Below are 17,014 nucleotides of genomic sequence, written 5' to 3' on the forward strand. Positions count from 1 at the left end.
TTTCAAAAACTGCATGAATCCACAGATCCAGTCTGGCTTGTGGGAAGAGTTCAAGCTGGTGGAGGTGGGGTAATGGTTTATAGACACAATTGTATATAGCATGTATATAGGTTGTGTATAGCGTAGTGGGTAGAACCTTCATGCTGTAGGCTGGGGGTCAATCCCCGCCTGGGTAAACACCCTATACTATACTATACTATACCAAGAGTCTTTGGGCAAGATTCCCTACACTGCCTTCACCTACCTGTGTAAAAATGAGCAAATTGTGAGTCGCTCTGAATAGGAGCGTCTGCCAAATGCTATGATAGGTCCAGTGTGATAATACACCACTGGATCCATTGAACATAAGAATAAGTTCAGTGAACTTCAATGATCTTTACAGTCCCCAGATCTGAATCCAGCAGAGCGCCGTTCAGATGTGGCAGAACAGGAGATTCACAGCAATGTTCAGCTGATGAGACTGTGACACATACATTAGAGAAAAATCTGTATTTCCTGATAAGATTGATTTTGTTTTTTATTTAAATAAAAGTTATAAGTCTGTTAATATTTAAAAAGAAAAACCAAAAGGATCAGAAATGAAGAAGTCTTTACAGTCTGTTTTGCTCTGGTTTATTAAGGAGGCCAATATTTGAGGAGGGCACGGTACGGAGGAGCCTGCAGAGAAAGTTCTACTGTGTATAAATCCTCAGGAAAACTGCACTGACATCAAAACACTTGATGGAGCTTTGAGAAGTTCAGTAGATCTGTTTATTTCTTTTATAGAACTTAATTTGACATTTAATACAGCTTCATTTAAACTTGAGCGTTTCAAGCTTTAAACAGACTGAAATAAAAACAGACAACATGAACACAGAGCTCATGCTAACACACACATTTCCTCGATTTGTTTATTGTTTCCAACTGAACTTAAAAGTCAGCTCAAGCTTATTGATTAAACACTTAGATTTGAGAGTTTAGATGTTTAAAATGTTATTTTAGTGGGATTTGGAGTAAATTTTTAATAACTTTAAGCATTTACACAAATCAAAAAGACGCAGAGCTTCATCTTCATATAAAAGACTGAGATTCCCACATCAAGTTCATCAAACTGAAGCTGATATTTTGAGCTTTATGATCATTTCAGTTCATTAAAAGGAGATCTGTGATAAACAGTGTTATAACACTGTTCAACTGACTTACAGAGTTCTCCAAAATGAGTGAATCAAAAATCATCTATTAATTTATTAGCTTGTTAATTAATTCATTAATTACACATTGTTATGAAGAGTTTAAAACTCTCTATTTATGCTCTCAAATGTTTCAAGTGACAGATTTGTTTCTGACAAAAATGTTTTATTAAAGAAGTTCACCTCATTTCTGATGTTTAACAGGTGTGATGATCAGTGGTGCTGAGTTTTTACCTCCTTCATTGAGGGAGGGACTGAATAATGGATACAGTTTCTCAGTGAAAGACTGACCAGTGAAAGAGTAGATATGAGACCTGGACTCAACATCATAGAAGGAGACCAGACCCTCCTCATAATCCACAAACACCCCCACCTTCTGGGGAGCCTGTTTCAGGGAGAGGGCAACAGTAGGAGAGTCCAGAGCCTCATATTCAGTCTCATTTCTCAGCCACACAATCCAGTATCCTTTCTTAGAACTGGCTGTAATCTTCCCCTTCCTGTTACTGGACTCTGTGGTCACTCCTAAATCCCAGTTAGTCTTCCCTCTGACCTGAACCTCATAGTAAAATCTCCCTGAGGAGAACCCCTCCTTTCCCAGCACACAGGGACAGCGATCAAACCTCTCTGGTTTATCAGGAAGATTCTGTCGTTTGTCTCCATCTCTCACTTGTTTCCCGTCATCAGACAGGATGAGTTGAGGATGAGCTGAATCAGGATCCAGAGTCACGTCCACTGAGAGAGAAACATACAGTTTAACCCATTTTAACACTAACCATACTCACACTAATGCAGACTCATATAGTTTACTCAATAATATTATGTATCAGTGAGAATCCACACACCTGCATATTGTTGAATTCTCTTCATTTCTGTGTTAGAAGAATAAAGGATGACATCATTTGTTATTAGAATCTATATTGAGCTAAATTAAATGCCTCATTAGTATCGACTACAAACCAGCATTTCATATTAATACTAAGTGACAGTGCAGTGATGTCATGGATGGGAATTTTAAAGGATTAAAAATCTCATAATTAAATATTTAAATGCCGGATTTACACAAACATTCATTTCTGGTATTTGTATCTTGATGAAGTCCTGAATTTTTCTTCCTACCAATATTTTTTTTCTGCTGAACATCAAAATGTTTTAATAACCAGTAAAGACTCACCATGCTCATCAACCTTCTCCATCTCCTTACTGAGCTCTTCCTGAAGCTGAGTCAGAGCTCTCCTCAGAGGCTCCACCCTCAGATGAGAGTTAATCCTGACCTCAGTCCAGTTCTTGGTGTGTGGAGGGCTACATAGGGATGGGCAAACCTACAATGCAGGAGAGAGGAGAAACCCCTCAGCATGGGCAGTGCTGTCCTGTGATGGACTGCATTACTATGGAGAAACAGAGGGACTCTGACCTGTATGAGGTGGAGGTGGTCCTCAGTGTGGGAGAGCTGCTCCAGCTCAGTGTCTCTCCTCTTTAGCTCAGTGATTTCCTGCTCCAGCTCTTTAATGAACTCTTCAGCCTGCCTCTCTGCTGCTTTCTGCTTCTCCTCCATCACCTCAAGCAGCTCCGCCTGGCTTCTCTCAATGCAGCGTAGCAGAGCTCTGAAGACCTCCACACGGTCTGCTTTCTCCTTCTTTGAGCTTTTCTAACAGGGGACAATGGTAGTAACATTTCTTTTGCAACTCCATTGAAATACGGCTTAAAGCGCTTAATGGAAACCTAGTATGTGAGAACAGCAGAATAATGAAGGAAGTAAAACTCTGAACAAGTAAAAGAAAAAATATATTAAATTTTAATCAAACAAAACAATAAAACAAACAAATATATAAAGAAAAGGAAAAATAAACAAAACCATGTGCAATGGTACTTTTGTGCAGTAGACCCAATGAGATCACTTTCAGTTTCATACCTGTTCATTTTCAGAACTGCTGCTTGTCTCATTTCTGATACCAGACAAACAGTAAACCAGCCCTGTCGTATGCTGTCGTATGAGGATGTAATTATCTTTTCATGATGACTTAACTAGACATGGATTACTTAACTGGGCAGATCACAATGTTATTATTACTATGTTTTCATTTAACGACACAAACGGATGTATTTTGTTTGGTTTATATCATGTTGGCTTTAGGTGGTGATTCTAAATGAGTTGTAAAGAAGGAGGGATGGAGAAGAACAAAGGTACAAAGTTTGATTATTTAGTGGTATGTTTTACAAAAGACAGTAGAAATTATAACATATTAATACTAATATTAAAAACATGGATAATCAATGATAATGACTGTAATTAAATATTATGAAATAGAAATTATTTTCATTTTTTCTTCTACGTTTTATGAATCTAATCTCAGTCTTGACTCAGAGTCGACTCTAGTGGCCTTGAGTACAGCTCAGCCTGCACACTGTATATATTAGGTTTTTAGATGAAAATGAGATTTTTTTTTGTTGAAAAACTCACTTTATTCACTTCTACAGTTGGTAGTAGGGTTGATTATACTTCCGGTTCCGGTTGAGAGTACGCTGTGCGCTTTGTTTGCTGCCGCTTCTCGCTGGATCTTCTTCTATTTTTTTTTTCTTTTTTCTCTTTTTTCACTTTTCTGTCTGTTATACTTTGCTGGACTTTAACTCGACTGCTCGGGATTTCGGTTTTCTCTGGACACCTGTTTTGATCCGCTGCTGCAGCTTTGCTTGCGCTGTGGTGATATTCCTGGCTTTTTGTTTGCACCGGCAGTTTCATCGACTGTTGTTGCTAGCTGCGAGCCTGTCTGCGAGCCTGTCTGCGAGCCTGCCTGCACGAACTGCACATTTCTAACTTTTGGTTACACCGGCAATTTCGTCGGCTATTGTTGCTAGCTGCGAGCCTGCCTGCACGAACCGCCCCTGTGGCTCTGATGTCGAGTGGGTGGCTAAATGGGCTTGCGGTGTGTTTACTTTTGCCTTTTCTCAGATTATCATTTTTTGATTGGGCGATGGAGGAATTAACTGGTACTCCGAGCCTTTATCCTATATACTCATACTTCAGCGAGGACTTACGAAGGCTGCGTTCTTTCCGTCGGCTTGATGCTCCCACTTACAATCTTTGCTGCTCTATCAGCATCTCTAGACGACCGCGATATATACATCGTGGCCGTAAACGTCAGACTTATCCAGCACCTCAGGCACTGTGCATCAATCATCCCGCAGTACGGATTACTGATCGTTGCTTTAGGCGACGCCCTGGAAGAGCGCATCGTGGAGTGAACCATAGGTTTCTACTGGAGGTCCCTCGTTCTACATCGTCGCATCAGTCTGCTCCTTCAATCTCGGCACAGCGTCTATCTAACCTGGCGCTACTGAACTGTCGCTCGCTCACAGATAAGGCTGCATTAGTCAATGACCTTATCGACCAGCATCAGTTCCTGTCATTGATAAGCTGTTTTGATCTAACTCAACACGTTGACTTTCCGACTCATAAGAAGGGTCATATTCTGGACATAATCTGTTCTACGGGTGGGATTTTTACTAATATAACTGGACATTGTGTTGGTGTGTCTGACCATATACTAATCAATGTCTCTTTCTCTCCACCTGTTCCTAAACCTCACTCAAAATCTGTACTTACTTATCGTAATGTTAAGGCTATTGATTGTCCTTCTCTGTTGGCCTCTCTGGAAACGTTTAATTTTGCCCATCTTAGTTCAATGCAATCCACTGATGATGCTGTATCATTCTATAACTGTACTCTACGTGCTTGTCTTGACACCTTGGCACCGATGAAAACTAGATCTGTGCCTTCTACTCATAGATCGCCTTGGTTTACTCCTGCTCTCCGCAATATGAAAACAGCTGGAAGACGTCTAGAACGTCTTTTTAAGAAATCCGGATTGCAGGTTCACTATCTAGCTTACACTGATCATCTGGCCTCATACAAAGTAGCACTAAACAATGCTCGTGCATCATACTACGCGGATGTTTTCAGTGCTGCTGGTCAGAATCCCAAGCTTCTGTTTTCAGTGGTAAATAAGCTTCTGCGACCCCCATCAACTCCAAATACTGCCTCAACTGATCTATGTAATGCCTTTCTGAAATTCTACGGTAACAAGGTGTCAACCATCTACAAAGACCTGTTGAATACCCCTGCTGACTGCCATGGGCCTATCGTTTTCTCTCCAACTCTGTCACTTTCTTTTTCAAATTTCTCTCTGACTGACTCAACTTCTATTGTCAATATTATAGCTAACTCTAAGACTTCATCCTCTCGACTGGACCCTGTTCCTACCCATCTTCTTCAACGCTGTGTCTCTATCTTTTCCGAACCAATATGCCACTTGGTTAATCTTTCACTCACTTCTGGATATGTTCCTGTGTCTTTAAAAACAGCAGCTGTCACACCTATTATTAAGAAACCTGACTCAGATATAACAATTTTGAGCAATTACAGGCCTATTTCAAATCTCCCATTCATCTCTAAAGTCCTAGAAAAGGTCGTGGCTTCCCAGCTGCTTGATTTTTTGAACACTAATGATTTATTTGAAAAATTTCAATCTGGTTTTCGTTTGCATCATAGCACCGAGACTGCTCTTCTCTGTGTCCTAAATGACCTTCTCCTTTCCACGGATACAGGTTGCATCTCCATTCTTTTGCTTCTTGATCTCACTGCTGCTTTCGACACAGTAAATCACAATGTTCTTTTAACTAGGCTCACTGAGATTGGTCTCTCTGGAACCGTACTATCCTGGTTCCACTCGTATCTGACTAACAGGCTTCGGTTTATTTCAATTGGGAACCATACGTCTGACACAGTGCCCATTGAATATGGTGTCCCTCAGGGTTCCTTCCCCTCCTTTTTATAATCTATATTCTCGCCCTCGGTCATATTTTTCGTAGTCACAATTTACATTTTCATTGCTATGCTGATGATACTCAGATCTATCTCAGCTTCAAACCAGCAGCACTGTTTCCCCCACCCCAGTTAAATAGATGTCTTATTGACCTGAACTCCTGGCTTAGGGCAAATTTTCTTTCTTTAAATGCACGTAAAACCGAGTTTATAGTCACTGGCTCCAAGTCCACTGTTAACGCTCTCAAAAATCTTGCTCTCACTGTAAATGATATTACAATCACTCCATCTGTCACTGTCCAAATCCTAGGTGTTCTTTTTGACCCTTCTTTGTCTTTTGAACCGCACATCAAGTCTCTGTCTAGGTCGGCATTTTTCCACCTTCGCAATATTTCACGTATCCGTCCTTTACTGTCCCCGGCTGCAGCTGAGTCTCTGGTCCATGCTTTTGTTACTTCTCGCCTGGACTATTGTAACTCATTGCTCTATGGGCTCCCCGCTAAGTCACTTAGGTCATTACAAATAGTGCAAAATTCTGCAGCACGGATTCTCACATACACTAAAAAATCTGAGCACATTACTCCTGTTCTTCAGAGACTTCATTGGCTGCCCATTACTTTATGTATTCACTATAAAATTCTACTTCTCACATTCAAGACACTTCATGGCCTGGCTCCTGCTTACTTACTCGACCTTCTAATACCCTACAAGCCCACTCGTAACCTCAGGTCTTTGGAAGCAGGCCTTCTAGTGGTCCCTAGGTTCAGGCTCAGCTTTATGTGTGGTCGTTCCTTCAGTGTTGCGGCCCCCTTGCTGTGGAACTCTCTGCCTCTCTCTCTTCGCTCTACCTCTTCTCTTTCTCACTTCAAATCTTTATTGAAATCTCATCTTTTTCTCCTTCATTTTTCTCCTGCATCTTCCTCGGGCCTTGTGTAATGTGATATGCATTTGTAAAGCGACCTTGGGTTTTATGTAAAGGCGCTATATAAGTTCAACTTATTATTATTATTATTATTATTATTATTATTATTATTATTATTACAGACTGTTTGATTTCCTCAATCTTCTTCAGTCGGTTTTGGATCATCTGCTGAACTTCTGCCTGTGCCTTCAACAGCTGAGTCTATGATGAAGAAATAAATTGTAAGCTCTCATTCAGTTAGACTATTTTTATTAAAAGGACTGAACAGGAGACAAAGTTACCAATTCTTTCTAAACGTCTCTCACCTTCTTCTCTCCACTCTCCTCCTCTATAGGAACAGTGCTGTGAGTCTTATGGTCTCCTTCGGTGCAGAACTGACACACACACGTCTGGTCATCTCTACAGAACAACTCCAGGGGTCTCTCATGTTTCTGGCAGATGTAGTCCTCCAGGTTCTCCACAGGGTCCATCAGTTTGTGTTTCTTCAGTTTAGCTGCAGTTTTATGAGGCGTCAGATGAGTCTCACAGTAAGAGACTCCACAGTCCAGACAGGTCTTTACAGCCTCCAGCTTCTCCTCACTGCAGAGGTCACACAGAACATTTGTAGATTTGGAGGGTCGTTTCTCTGGAGCTCTGCTGGATTTGACCTGAACTGACTTCTTGAACTGAGCAGCCAGTCCAGAGATGAACGTGTTCACAGACAGTTCAGGTCTTGTTGGGAATTCTGCCTTACAGACTGGACACTGGCAGCGTGAACTGCTGTCCCAGTACTGTTTGAGACAGACCCTGCAGTAGTTGTGTCCACATGGAGTAGAGACTGGATCAGTGAACACATCCAGACAGATGGCGCACTGGAGCTGATCTTCAGACAGGAGACTGCTGGAGGAAGCCATGGCTGACAGAGAAGAGACACAGAGAGGTGATTAGAACCCACAAAGGATGTCCTGGACGTTGAAGGTCAACCCTTCTAACTTCACGGAATGAGTGAAGAACAAAATATGAAAAGACGATGTGAAATGAAAATGTGATGAAAACCCTTTTTATGGTTTTGTATAACTGGAATGTGTTTGAGCAGGAAGGCCGTGATGTTCTCATTAATCACCATCATTCATCTGGCCGATCAGCCTCACACTGTTCCTATTAACCGTGCTCTACATCCTCCTCTGTGTGGTGAGCGCTCTCTCTGTCTGCTCTGATTCTCTGTAGCTGAACAGTAACAGCACCACATGTGAAAACACAGGTGACAGATTCCAGCTTTCTGAGCAGTTTAATAAAGTAAGCAGTAGTTAGAGGTAGAAATGTGCTGAAAAGCAGCTCTTAGAAATTACCAGGTTCTCTTTTTCTCTCTTGTCCTGGTTTTCTGCTCCTTCAGTTCCTCAGCAGAGGCTTTAAGTCCTTTAAGAAGCTTTAAACTGAAGGTCGTGTCCTGATGAAATGATCTGGATTCTATTTATAAAACAGTTTTGCTTAACTTTCATTTCTCGCAGTGACGTCATGAGGCCATGCCCACTTCACCATGACATTGGTCTGTTGCACTTCCAGGTTTTGGCCACCAGGCGGCAGAAATTCACCAACTGACTTACAGCACATTCACCTGTTTCTCAGTATTTTCCACAGAAATTATTAAAGCAAACGCTGTGAAAACCTTCATCAGTTCACACTGGAGCAGATTTATAAAAGGGCATTTTATCTTCAGTGTTGAAGGTCTTGGTGAAGATACACAGACTCATGTTCCAGTCTGTAAATCATGTAAATGAGGTCTTGATGAGAGAAAGTCACAGTGACTGTCACGATTGGCCCTGCAGTTACCCCTCCTGCCCACAGGAGGTCACTCTCGCCCCAGTTCTAGCACTCACTCACCTGCATCTCATCTGTAATTAGCTCAGTATTTAAGCACGCTGCTCTGAACTCACCTTGCGACGTCTTGTCTTCCCATAGCCATTTCGAAGCGTTTGTCCTTTCTCTGTGTTTTTTTGTGTATGACCTTTCTCTGTTTGAACTTGACCACGATTTAGGATTTCCCTTTGTTTGTATGCCTCTGGATGATCTTTCTTCTGTGTACCCCGACTACGATGATTGGATTCCCCTCTGTTTGTACGTTTTTTGGATTGGTTTAACCTTATCCTCAATAAACCTGCGATTGGATTCTACCCTGGTCTCGCGTTACAGTGACCAAGGCAGAGGACAGCAGGGAGACATCCAGAACTACAGTAGAGCTCTTTATTAAGAAGATCAGCTTCTGTAAGTGTAAAAATCAATGTACCCAGACCTTCAAACACTGTGGTCAGAAACTGGATGAACACAAACAGTCAGAGTTTTTATTAACAATAAACAAAGAACAGGTAGATCTGCAGATGCAGGCAAACTAAACCCCAACGTGCAGTCAGTGAGTTACAGAAGGATGGAGTGCAGGTGGGCTAATCTGATCCAGAGGACAGAACAGAACCAAAGAAAAGAAAACAATATAACAAACTACTCTGGGCTGTGTTTTAAACATCGAGTCTAATGGGAATAAAAGAAAAGCCCACTTTTACACTGGATTAAACTACAACCCCGTTTCCAAAAGGGTTCATACGCAGTGCAATGATGTGCAGACCATTTAAACACTATATTCAATTGTAAATAGTACAAAGACAACATATCACATATTAAAACCGATTTATATATATATATATATATATATATATATATATATATGTAACCCAGTCGAATTTCCCAATTATTGAATTCATTTATTTATTTTGTTCCATAGGACATTCTAGAAAAGCTCATTTTAATGTGTGCAGTAGTTGGTATGCGCTCACACACCTTAATTCACTGATTTCCCTTCAGATGTATATATACAGTTGTGATCAAATTTATTCAACCCCCACTGAAATAGAGTGTTTTGGCCAGTTTGACATTGATTTTGATCATTTCAGTCATCTTATTTACAATTATATGAAAGAGGCACTTATAAATTAGACAAATATAACATAACATTTATGATGAAATAACCACAAATGTCTTTTCTGTGCTCACATCATTATCAGTTTTATTCAACCCCCTAGTGACATTATTTTTTAGTATTTAGTACAACATCCTTTTCCAGTTATGAAATCTTTCAAGCGTGAAACATAGATTGACACAAGTGTCTTGCAGCGACCTATGGGTTTCTTAGCCCATTCTTCATGGGCAAAAGCCTCCAGTTCAGTCACATTCTTAGGTCCCACCAGAGGTTCTCAATTGGATTTAAGTCTGGTGACTGCGATGGCCACTCTAGAATGTTCCAGCCTTTCATCTTCAACCATGCTCTAGTGGACTTGGATGTGTGCTTCGGATCATTGTCCTGTTGGAAGGTCCAACGTCTCCCAAGCCGCAGGTTTGTGACTGACTCCATCACATTTTCCTCCAAGATCTCCTGGTACTGAAGGGAATTCATGGTACCCTGCACCCGTTGAAGCTTTCCTGTACCATTAGAAGCAAAACAGCCCCAAAGCATACTGCAGTCGACTTTTCTTGTTCTTTGGAGTCGGCAAGTGGGTGCGCCTGGGTGTTCTGGAATGGAGATCTTCGTTATGCAGTGCGCGCCTTATTGTCTGAGCTGAAACTTTGGTGCCCACATCTGACAGGTCTTTTTTCAGTTCCTTAGCAGTCACGCGGGGATTTTTCTCCACATTACGCTTCAGGTAGCGCACAGCAGTCGCGGTCAGGATCTTCTTTCTGCCACGACCAGGTAGCGTTTCCAATGTGCCCTTTAACTTGAACTTGTGAATGATACTTCCGATAGTGTCTCTTGGAATATTTAACAACTTCGCAATCTACTTATATCCATTGCCATTCTTGTGAAGAGAAATAACCTCTTCTCGTGTCTTCTGGGACCAGTAGATGTCTAGAAGGAGCTGCGTATCACAGTCCTTTTAAATCTGCCTAATTGGTGCTTATTATGCTTGATTGCTGCTCGTTGACATCCACAGGTGGTTTTAATACCTGATTGAAAACACTGGAATGAACCTCTGTTCTTAAGAGTGGTAGTCGTAAAGGGGTTGAATAATTGTGTCAATGAAGAAATCACAAAAAGGCCATTTAATACTTTATGACAAAAACAAGTGATGCTATTTTAGTTGCATTTAGTTCTTTAACAAGTCCTTGTAAGATTTAATTATGAACGCAATTACAAATGTGCACTGAATTCCATAAAACCCTTCAGAGCATTGGGGGCTGAATAAATTTGATCACAACTGTATATATATATATATGTGTGTGTGTGTGTGTGTGTGTGTGTTTTTGTGGTTGTGCTAGGTGATTGGTTCTGTCATCTGTCAATAAAAAAGTGATTTGTGGGCGGGACTAGGAGCTGCATGGAGAACGGAAAGAGAGAGAGTGAGCTAAGCCAGTTCAACCACGCGGTAACGCAACTAGTTCGGGTTTCAAATACTGATGGGATTTTCGGCTCTATTTTGAGATGCGGCTCTAATGGCTCTTCTTACTGTGGAGAGCCGGCTCTTTCGGCTCCCAAACGGCTCCCCATATATATATATTTACATTATTAACTAATTAATAGCTTAAACCTAGTTTTATAACATTTTGTTTCATTATTGACATTGTTAAGCACTTGTGATGAGTAGAAATGCTGCATAACAATGCTTTATAAATAAAACTTTTATTATAACCAATTATTAAATTATCACAAAATAGCACCACTTCCACAAAAATAACTTGAAATAAATTAAACAGTTATACATACAATCACCCACCACAATACGAAAAAGTATTAAAGCAGCTTCATAGCAAAAAAGGTGCCACAATACAAATATCATGTGAACAACACAAGTTTTGAACCACTAGAGATAAAGAACTCACTGTATTAAATCACTCAAAGACTTACAGATTGGCATTGAGAAACACCAGGTGTCTAAGCTTGGCGGGGCTGATCCTGTTCCTTCTCTCAGTTATGATCTGTCCAGTTTTAGAGAAGATCCTCTCTGAGGGGACGGATGTTGCCACTATGCACAGTCTACGTTCCATCACATGAGAGAGATGTGGATAGATCAGTGTCCTTGTCTCCCACCAGCTCAGTGGGTCAGCACTGCGCTGGAAAAGAGGCTCCTCAAGGTAGGACCTCACCTCCAGAATAGCATCAGCTGTAGGATTCCTGGTTGCAGTGTCTCCGCTTGCCCGCTCCTCAAAAAACCTCCAAACAGCCGATGCTTGAGGCTCCTCCAGCTCACGTGCTGCTGCTGCCTCCTCTCCTCCATGACCCCCTTGCAGGTGAGATGACTGCCCATACCTTAATGCTGCTGTAGTTATTCTTTGGAGAGCTTCGTCGACTGCTCGGTTGTCATTAAAGGCCACCTTTTTGAAACGGGGGTCAAGGATGGTGGTTTCGGACAGAATTGTGTTGTACTCCATCCGGTGGAATTTTTTGTCCATGCTAGAACAGAGAGAATTCACCAACTCCTTCACGCTCTCTGTGGTTACTCTGCTCTGATGCTCTGCTGTCACTCTCTGAAGACCCCTACACAGTATCAGCATTTTGGAGGCGGTAACATACCTGAAAAAAGAAGCATCAAAATATTATATTTTATATAATATTTATTTATATAGCCTATTTAGCAATAGTATTTTGTTTCATTTCTAAATTGCTTTACATAATAATAATTTTTTTTATTTATTAGTATTATTTTCAACCATTTCTAAACCTGTTTGTCAAATAAATAATTTAACAAATAAAAAAATATTACAATGATAATAACATCATAATAAAGTTTAATAGGTATCATAGTAAAGTTCAATGAGATGATGTTTGAACACTTTGGATTAGATATACAACCTTTGGATTAGATATACAGCCTGTTAAACTGAAGTTGACTACTATGATTGGAAGAAGCATGACAGTGAACAGCGAGCGAGTTATGGGCCTTAGAGTAAGAGGGTACAGTTCAGCAGTTTACATTGATCTTCCCTGTTCGTATAGTAAAAACTGTATTCCTGTAAACCATGAACACATCCCCACCTGTGAGACAGCTAAACAGTGGAGCCATCTGCGCACAATTGCAGCAAAGATTCCTTCTTTGCTGGAATGTGAAGTGGGCCTTTTGATAGGCTATAACTGCTCAAGAGCTTTGGCACCTAGGGAAGTGAGATTGGGTGGAAATGAGGAACCGTATGCTGTACGGACAGACTTGGGGTGGAGTATCGTAGGACATTCATGTCCACGTTCTGACTCCTTGAGTCATGTTAGTGTATGTCATAAAGTGGTGGTTAAAGAGTCTCCATGCATTGTACCAATAGATGTTATTCACGTACTTGAATCTGATTTTAAGGATATTCAAGGTGATGAGAGAACTGTTTCACAAGAAGATCTTTTCTTTCTTCACAAGTTGAAGAATAACATTGTTAAGAATAACTATGGTCACTATGAACTGCCCTTGCCTTTCAAAGAAAGACCGAAATTGCCTGACAATAAGCCGCTTGCCCTTAATAGACTTGTACATCTCAAAAGGAAGCTCCTGAGGGATGAGAAGTACAAGGAACATTATATCGAGTTCATGAATGAAATTATTGAAAAGAAGGATGCAGAAGAAGTTGTAGATGGAGGAAAGCTGGGAGAAAAATGGTATATTCCCCATCATGGAGTTTATAATGCCAAGAAGCCAGACAAGCTGAGAGTAGTTTTCGATTGTTCAGCTAAGTATGAAGGAATTTGTCTAAATGATCATCTCCTTACTGGCCCTGACCTAATTAACAACTTGACAGGGATTCTTATTCGCTTTCGTTATTCAGCAGGGATGCTACAGTACCTCTCTGCGTTGATCTCCACTGTGACCTGGTTGAAGGGCTCCAGGACACTGCAGGCCTCTTGCAGAGCCTCCCACTCCTCTTGGCTGAGAGGAACCACAGGTGCATTGATGACTGACAATGTTGCGATAACCGCATCCTTTGATTCGAGCATTCGCTGGATCATATGGAATGTAGAATTCCAGCGGGTGACACACTCCTGTTTGAGCTTAAGCTCTACCATAGACACCTGTCGCTGGGTGGATTTAAGCTTTTGGGTGGCTGCTGTGCTTCGGTGGAAAAATTCCACTATTGCCTTCACTTTGTCCACAGTGGGCTTCATAGCCCTCAGAGCATTTCTCACAAATAGATTAATGGTGTGTGCTAGGCATGGATGGTGTGTCCATTTCAACAGCTGGATGGCTCTCGTAATGTTGGCTGCATTGTCTGTGACGCAGCATACAACTTTGTGTTCCACCCCCCACTCTCTTGCCACTCGGAGGAGCTCTTCAGCCAAGTTTTCAGAGGTGTGTCTGTCACTAAACTCAAAGCAGTCTAGCAGAGATGACACCATACTGTAGTTTTCAATGAAGTGGCAGGTGACAAACATAAAAGATGTGGTGGCGCAGGATGTCCAGCAGTCAGTGGTCAAGCATACAGCTGAGGCTCTCTTCACCCTTTCTTGCAAAGATGCCCTTGCTGCATCATATAGGCCTGGGATTATTTTTTGTGACAGGGTTTTTCGGCTGGGGACGACATACATGGGATTGAGGGCATGGCTGTAACTCCTAAATCCGACATCCTCTACAATTGAAAAGGGCTGGAAATCACGTGCCACCATCTTGGCAAGCTCCTCGTCAATTGCATTCTGTCTTGCTGGAGTTTCTGCAGGAATTGCTTGATTGAGCTGTGGGTTGTAGATGCAGGAGGGTGGGATCCAGGCTGGGATGTAGGAATGGGGGCAGACGTTGTGGCAGCTGAAGAAGCAGTTAGAGTTGATATAATTGCACCTGAAGAAGTAGTTGCAGTTGATGCACTTGCACTGTCAGAAGGTTCCCTTTCTCGTCTCGACTCCTCCAGCAATACTGATGAGTGCGATGTCCTCATGTGCCTGTGCAAGTTGTTTGTCGAGCCTGCTCTATATGAAATGCTGACTTTGCACAGTCTGCTCTCTGCCCTGGAGCTCATTAAAATGAGTCCAAATCTTGCTACGTTTTCTGTCACTCATTTTCACACCTAGGCCTATTGTGTTCTCACACAGACTCCCCTTCTTTCTGCCGTGCTTCTTGACCGCTGTATGTGAGTGAGTGTCTGTATTAACACCTGCCCACGAACGCAATACAGCGTGGCCACTTGCCTGCCGTTTCCACAAAAAAGTGGAGATAAACTTTTTTTTCAGTGTTTCCCCGTTACCTTATTAATTGAAAGCTGCGTGTGATTGATCAGATGTGTCGAGCACACGCTTGACATGCGGGCAGTGGAGACATTAAGGCACCGACTGAGGACTGTAGCAGTGGCAGAAGCAGAGCAAGACGCGCAAGGAGAGGAGGAGGGGAGAGACAGGAGGCACCGAAGGACAAAAAAACGACGTTGGAAAAAAAACTCTCGGCTCTGTGGCACTTGCAGAGCACAAGCGCAGCGACAGGGAGGCGGAGAGACAGCGAGATACTGAAGGAAAAAACCGGCTCCCAAATAGGATCTTAAATGGGAGCCGGTTCCAATCGTTCACTTCAAAGAGCCGACTCTTAGAGCCGGATCGTTTGCGAACGACACATCACTAAAAGAGAGGGCTGTAAGCGGCTGCCTGGACGGTTCACCATTTGCACGACCCTCGCTCTCAGCCGGATCTGCTGTCGGCCTGTTCCTACGCCCACCTGCTCGCACCACAGACCCCCAACTTTCGCTAGAGGTTGTGAATACTGTGCTTGTGTAACCCACTCAAAATATTAATCATCAAATAAGTTGTAATCCACTCTAAAAAAAAATTAACCTCCTCAGAAAATGATAGTAAACTACATTAATTAAAAAGAAAAGAAATAGATGAATAATAATAATAATAAATAAATAAAGGAAAAGATTATGGGGGTAGTTTACGCTGCAGCGCATGCTCAGTGAGTCCGGGGTGAAGCCAGCAGATTGGAGGGAGAGGAGAGAGCTCGTCAGCCAAAACACAGGTTTCATCCTCATAACCTCACTAATACCCTGATTTTATGCTAGATGGGAGAGATCTTGCTCTGTGGGACTGCTCTGCTGTGCCCTATGATGCTGACCGACTGCTGATGCCATGCAAACGGACCCGTGAGGATTTGTTGCTGCTGTATTTTTTATAAGGATCCTAGTAAGAGCGCGCGCGTTTCACATTCTTACACATTTTTTTTCTTCAAGATTTTTTTTTACCTGCAGGTGAATTTTTTTTTTTGTATTTCGGTACAAAAGGACTGGTGTGTTGTGCCTCATTCTCACCATTTGGGGGTGATGTAGCTCCACATCTGAATTGTCAATAAAATCTAAGAAGGATAACTTTGTTATAGATTCTCATAACAACCTCGTTTTTGGTGTCTCCAGGCTTTTTGAAATGAACCCCTTTGAATGGTGGCAGTTCTGCATTGGTGCAAACTTTAGAAACTTGATTTCTTTTAAGTCGCAAGTTTAGTTAAAACTTTGGTGAGGCCTGTAGCTAAATCCAGAAAAGGGTTTGTAGCTGCATCCAGGCGAGGGTTTGTAGCTGCATCCAGGCGATGGTGTGTAGCTGCATCCAGGCGATGGTTTGTAGCTGCATCCAGGCGAGGGTTTGTAGCTGCATTCAGGCGAGGGTTTGTAGCTGCATCCAGGCGAGGGTTTGTAGCTGCCTGGTATACATTATGGAGCAAAGGGGATTTGCTAACCTCCCACAGTGTCTTTACTTTGAAGAGCTTAATAACAATAAGTGATTGAATTTTTCTAGCAGATGGTCCATATAAAGAATATGAAGAAATTATGTGTGTGTTCTGTTTCTTTCTCTCTTAGGTCATTAATGAAGGCATGACACTATGACTTGAAAATTATTTTTTATTATTATTATTATTATTATTATTATTATGGGCTCCATGTTCTCTGTGTTTTGCTGTTTTTATGGGAGGTTTCCAATGAACTCTGTATTACTGTTTATTTGAATACAGACATTTCTAGCTTACAGCTCCACCAACCAGAGTTATTACAGCCTTCCACCAACAGATGGCGCCAAACATTAACATATACTGCGTCTTATATTTACTCTTAAAAACGATGCTACTTCAAGGATTCTTTGACGATTTGTCAAACAATGACGTGACATTCAGCGTTTGTCAAAAACAGCATGAATCCACA

General features: G+C 41.7%; 2 protein-coding genes across 3 annotated transcripts; both read right to left on the minus strand.

Annotated features, from left to right (window-relative positions):
- Window positions 1–1,295: 1,295 nt before the first annotated feature.
- Window positions 1,296–8,313, minus strand: LOC108417267 (E3 ubiquitin-protein ligase TRIM39-like). Of its 2 annotated transcripts, XM_037534150.1 has the most exons (7): window positions 8,239–8,313; window positions 7,216–7,805; window positions 7,031–7,111; window positions 2,581–2,814; window positions 2,341–2,488; window positions 2,012–2,038; window positions 1,296–1,901 (listed from the first exon to the last, which is right to left on the minus strand). In XM_037534150.1, the coding sequence occupies exons 2-7, from the start codon at window positions 7,801–7,803 to the stop codon at window positions 1,354–1,356; spliced, it is 1,626 nt and encodes a 541-aa protein (XP_037390047.1). In that variant the 5' UTR covers window positions 7,804–7,805; window positions 8,239–8,313; the 3' UTR covers window positions 1,296–1,353. The 2 variants fall into 2 exon arrangements, with proteins under 2 accessions (XP_037390047.1, XP_037390050.1); XM_037534153.1 differs by lacking the exon at window positions 8,239–8,313 and having other exon boundaries at window positions 7,216–7,806.
- A 3,460-nt stretch (window positions 8,314–11,773) lies between these two features.
- Window positions 11,774–16,158, minus strand: LOC119262212 (E3 SUMO-protein ligase ZBED1-like). Its single transcript, XM_037533221.1, has 3 exons — window positions 16,133–16,158; window positions 13,693–14,679; window positions 11,774–12,443 (listed from the first exon to the last, which is right to left on the minus strand). The coding sequence occupies exons 1-3, from the start codon at window positions 16,156–16,158 to the stop codon at window positions 11,774–11,776; spliced, it is 1,683 nt and encodes a 560-aa protein (XP_037389118.1).
- Between the last annotated feature and the right edge of the window lie 856 nt (window positions 16,159–17,014).

Source organism: Pygocentrus nattereri, chromosome 2 (assembly GCF_015220715.1).
Source record: "Pygocentrus nattereri isolate fPygNat1 chromosome 2, fPygNat1.pri, whole genome shotgun sequence".
NCBI classification, from domain to species: domain Eukaryota; kingdom Metazoa; phylum Chordata; class Actinopteri; order Characiformes; family Serrasalmidae; genus Pygocentrus; species Pygocentrus nattereri.

Excerpts from the sequence above, each read along its gene's own strand:
- LOC108417267 (XM_037534150.1), bottom strand. The coding sequence starts at position 7,803 with ATGGCTTCCTCCAGCAGTCTCCTGTCTGAAGATCAGCTCCAGTGCGCC. Across the intron at positions 2,489-2,580 it reads ACCACCTCCACCTCATACAG|GTTTGCCCATCCCTATGTAG; the intron begins GTCAGAGTCCCT and ends CCTGCATTGTAG. Across the intron at positions 1,902-2,011 it reads GAGAATTCAACAATATGCAG|TGGACGTGACTCTGGATCCT; the intron begins GTGTGTGGATTC and ends TTTCTCTCTCAG.
- LOC119262212 (XM_037533221.1), bottom strand. The coding sequence starts at position 16,158 with ATGTGGAGCTACATCACCCCCAAATG. Across the intron at positions 14,680-16,132 it reads AGCTACATCACCCCCAAATG|GTGCAATTATATCAACTCTA; the intron begins GTGAGAATGAGG and ends CTACTTCTTCAG. Across the intron at positions 12,444-13,692 it reads GTGGAGATCAACGCAGAGAG|GTATGTTACCGCCTCCAAAA; the intron begins GTACTGTAGCAT and ends TTCTTTTTTCAG.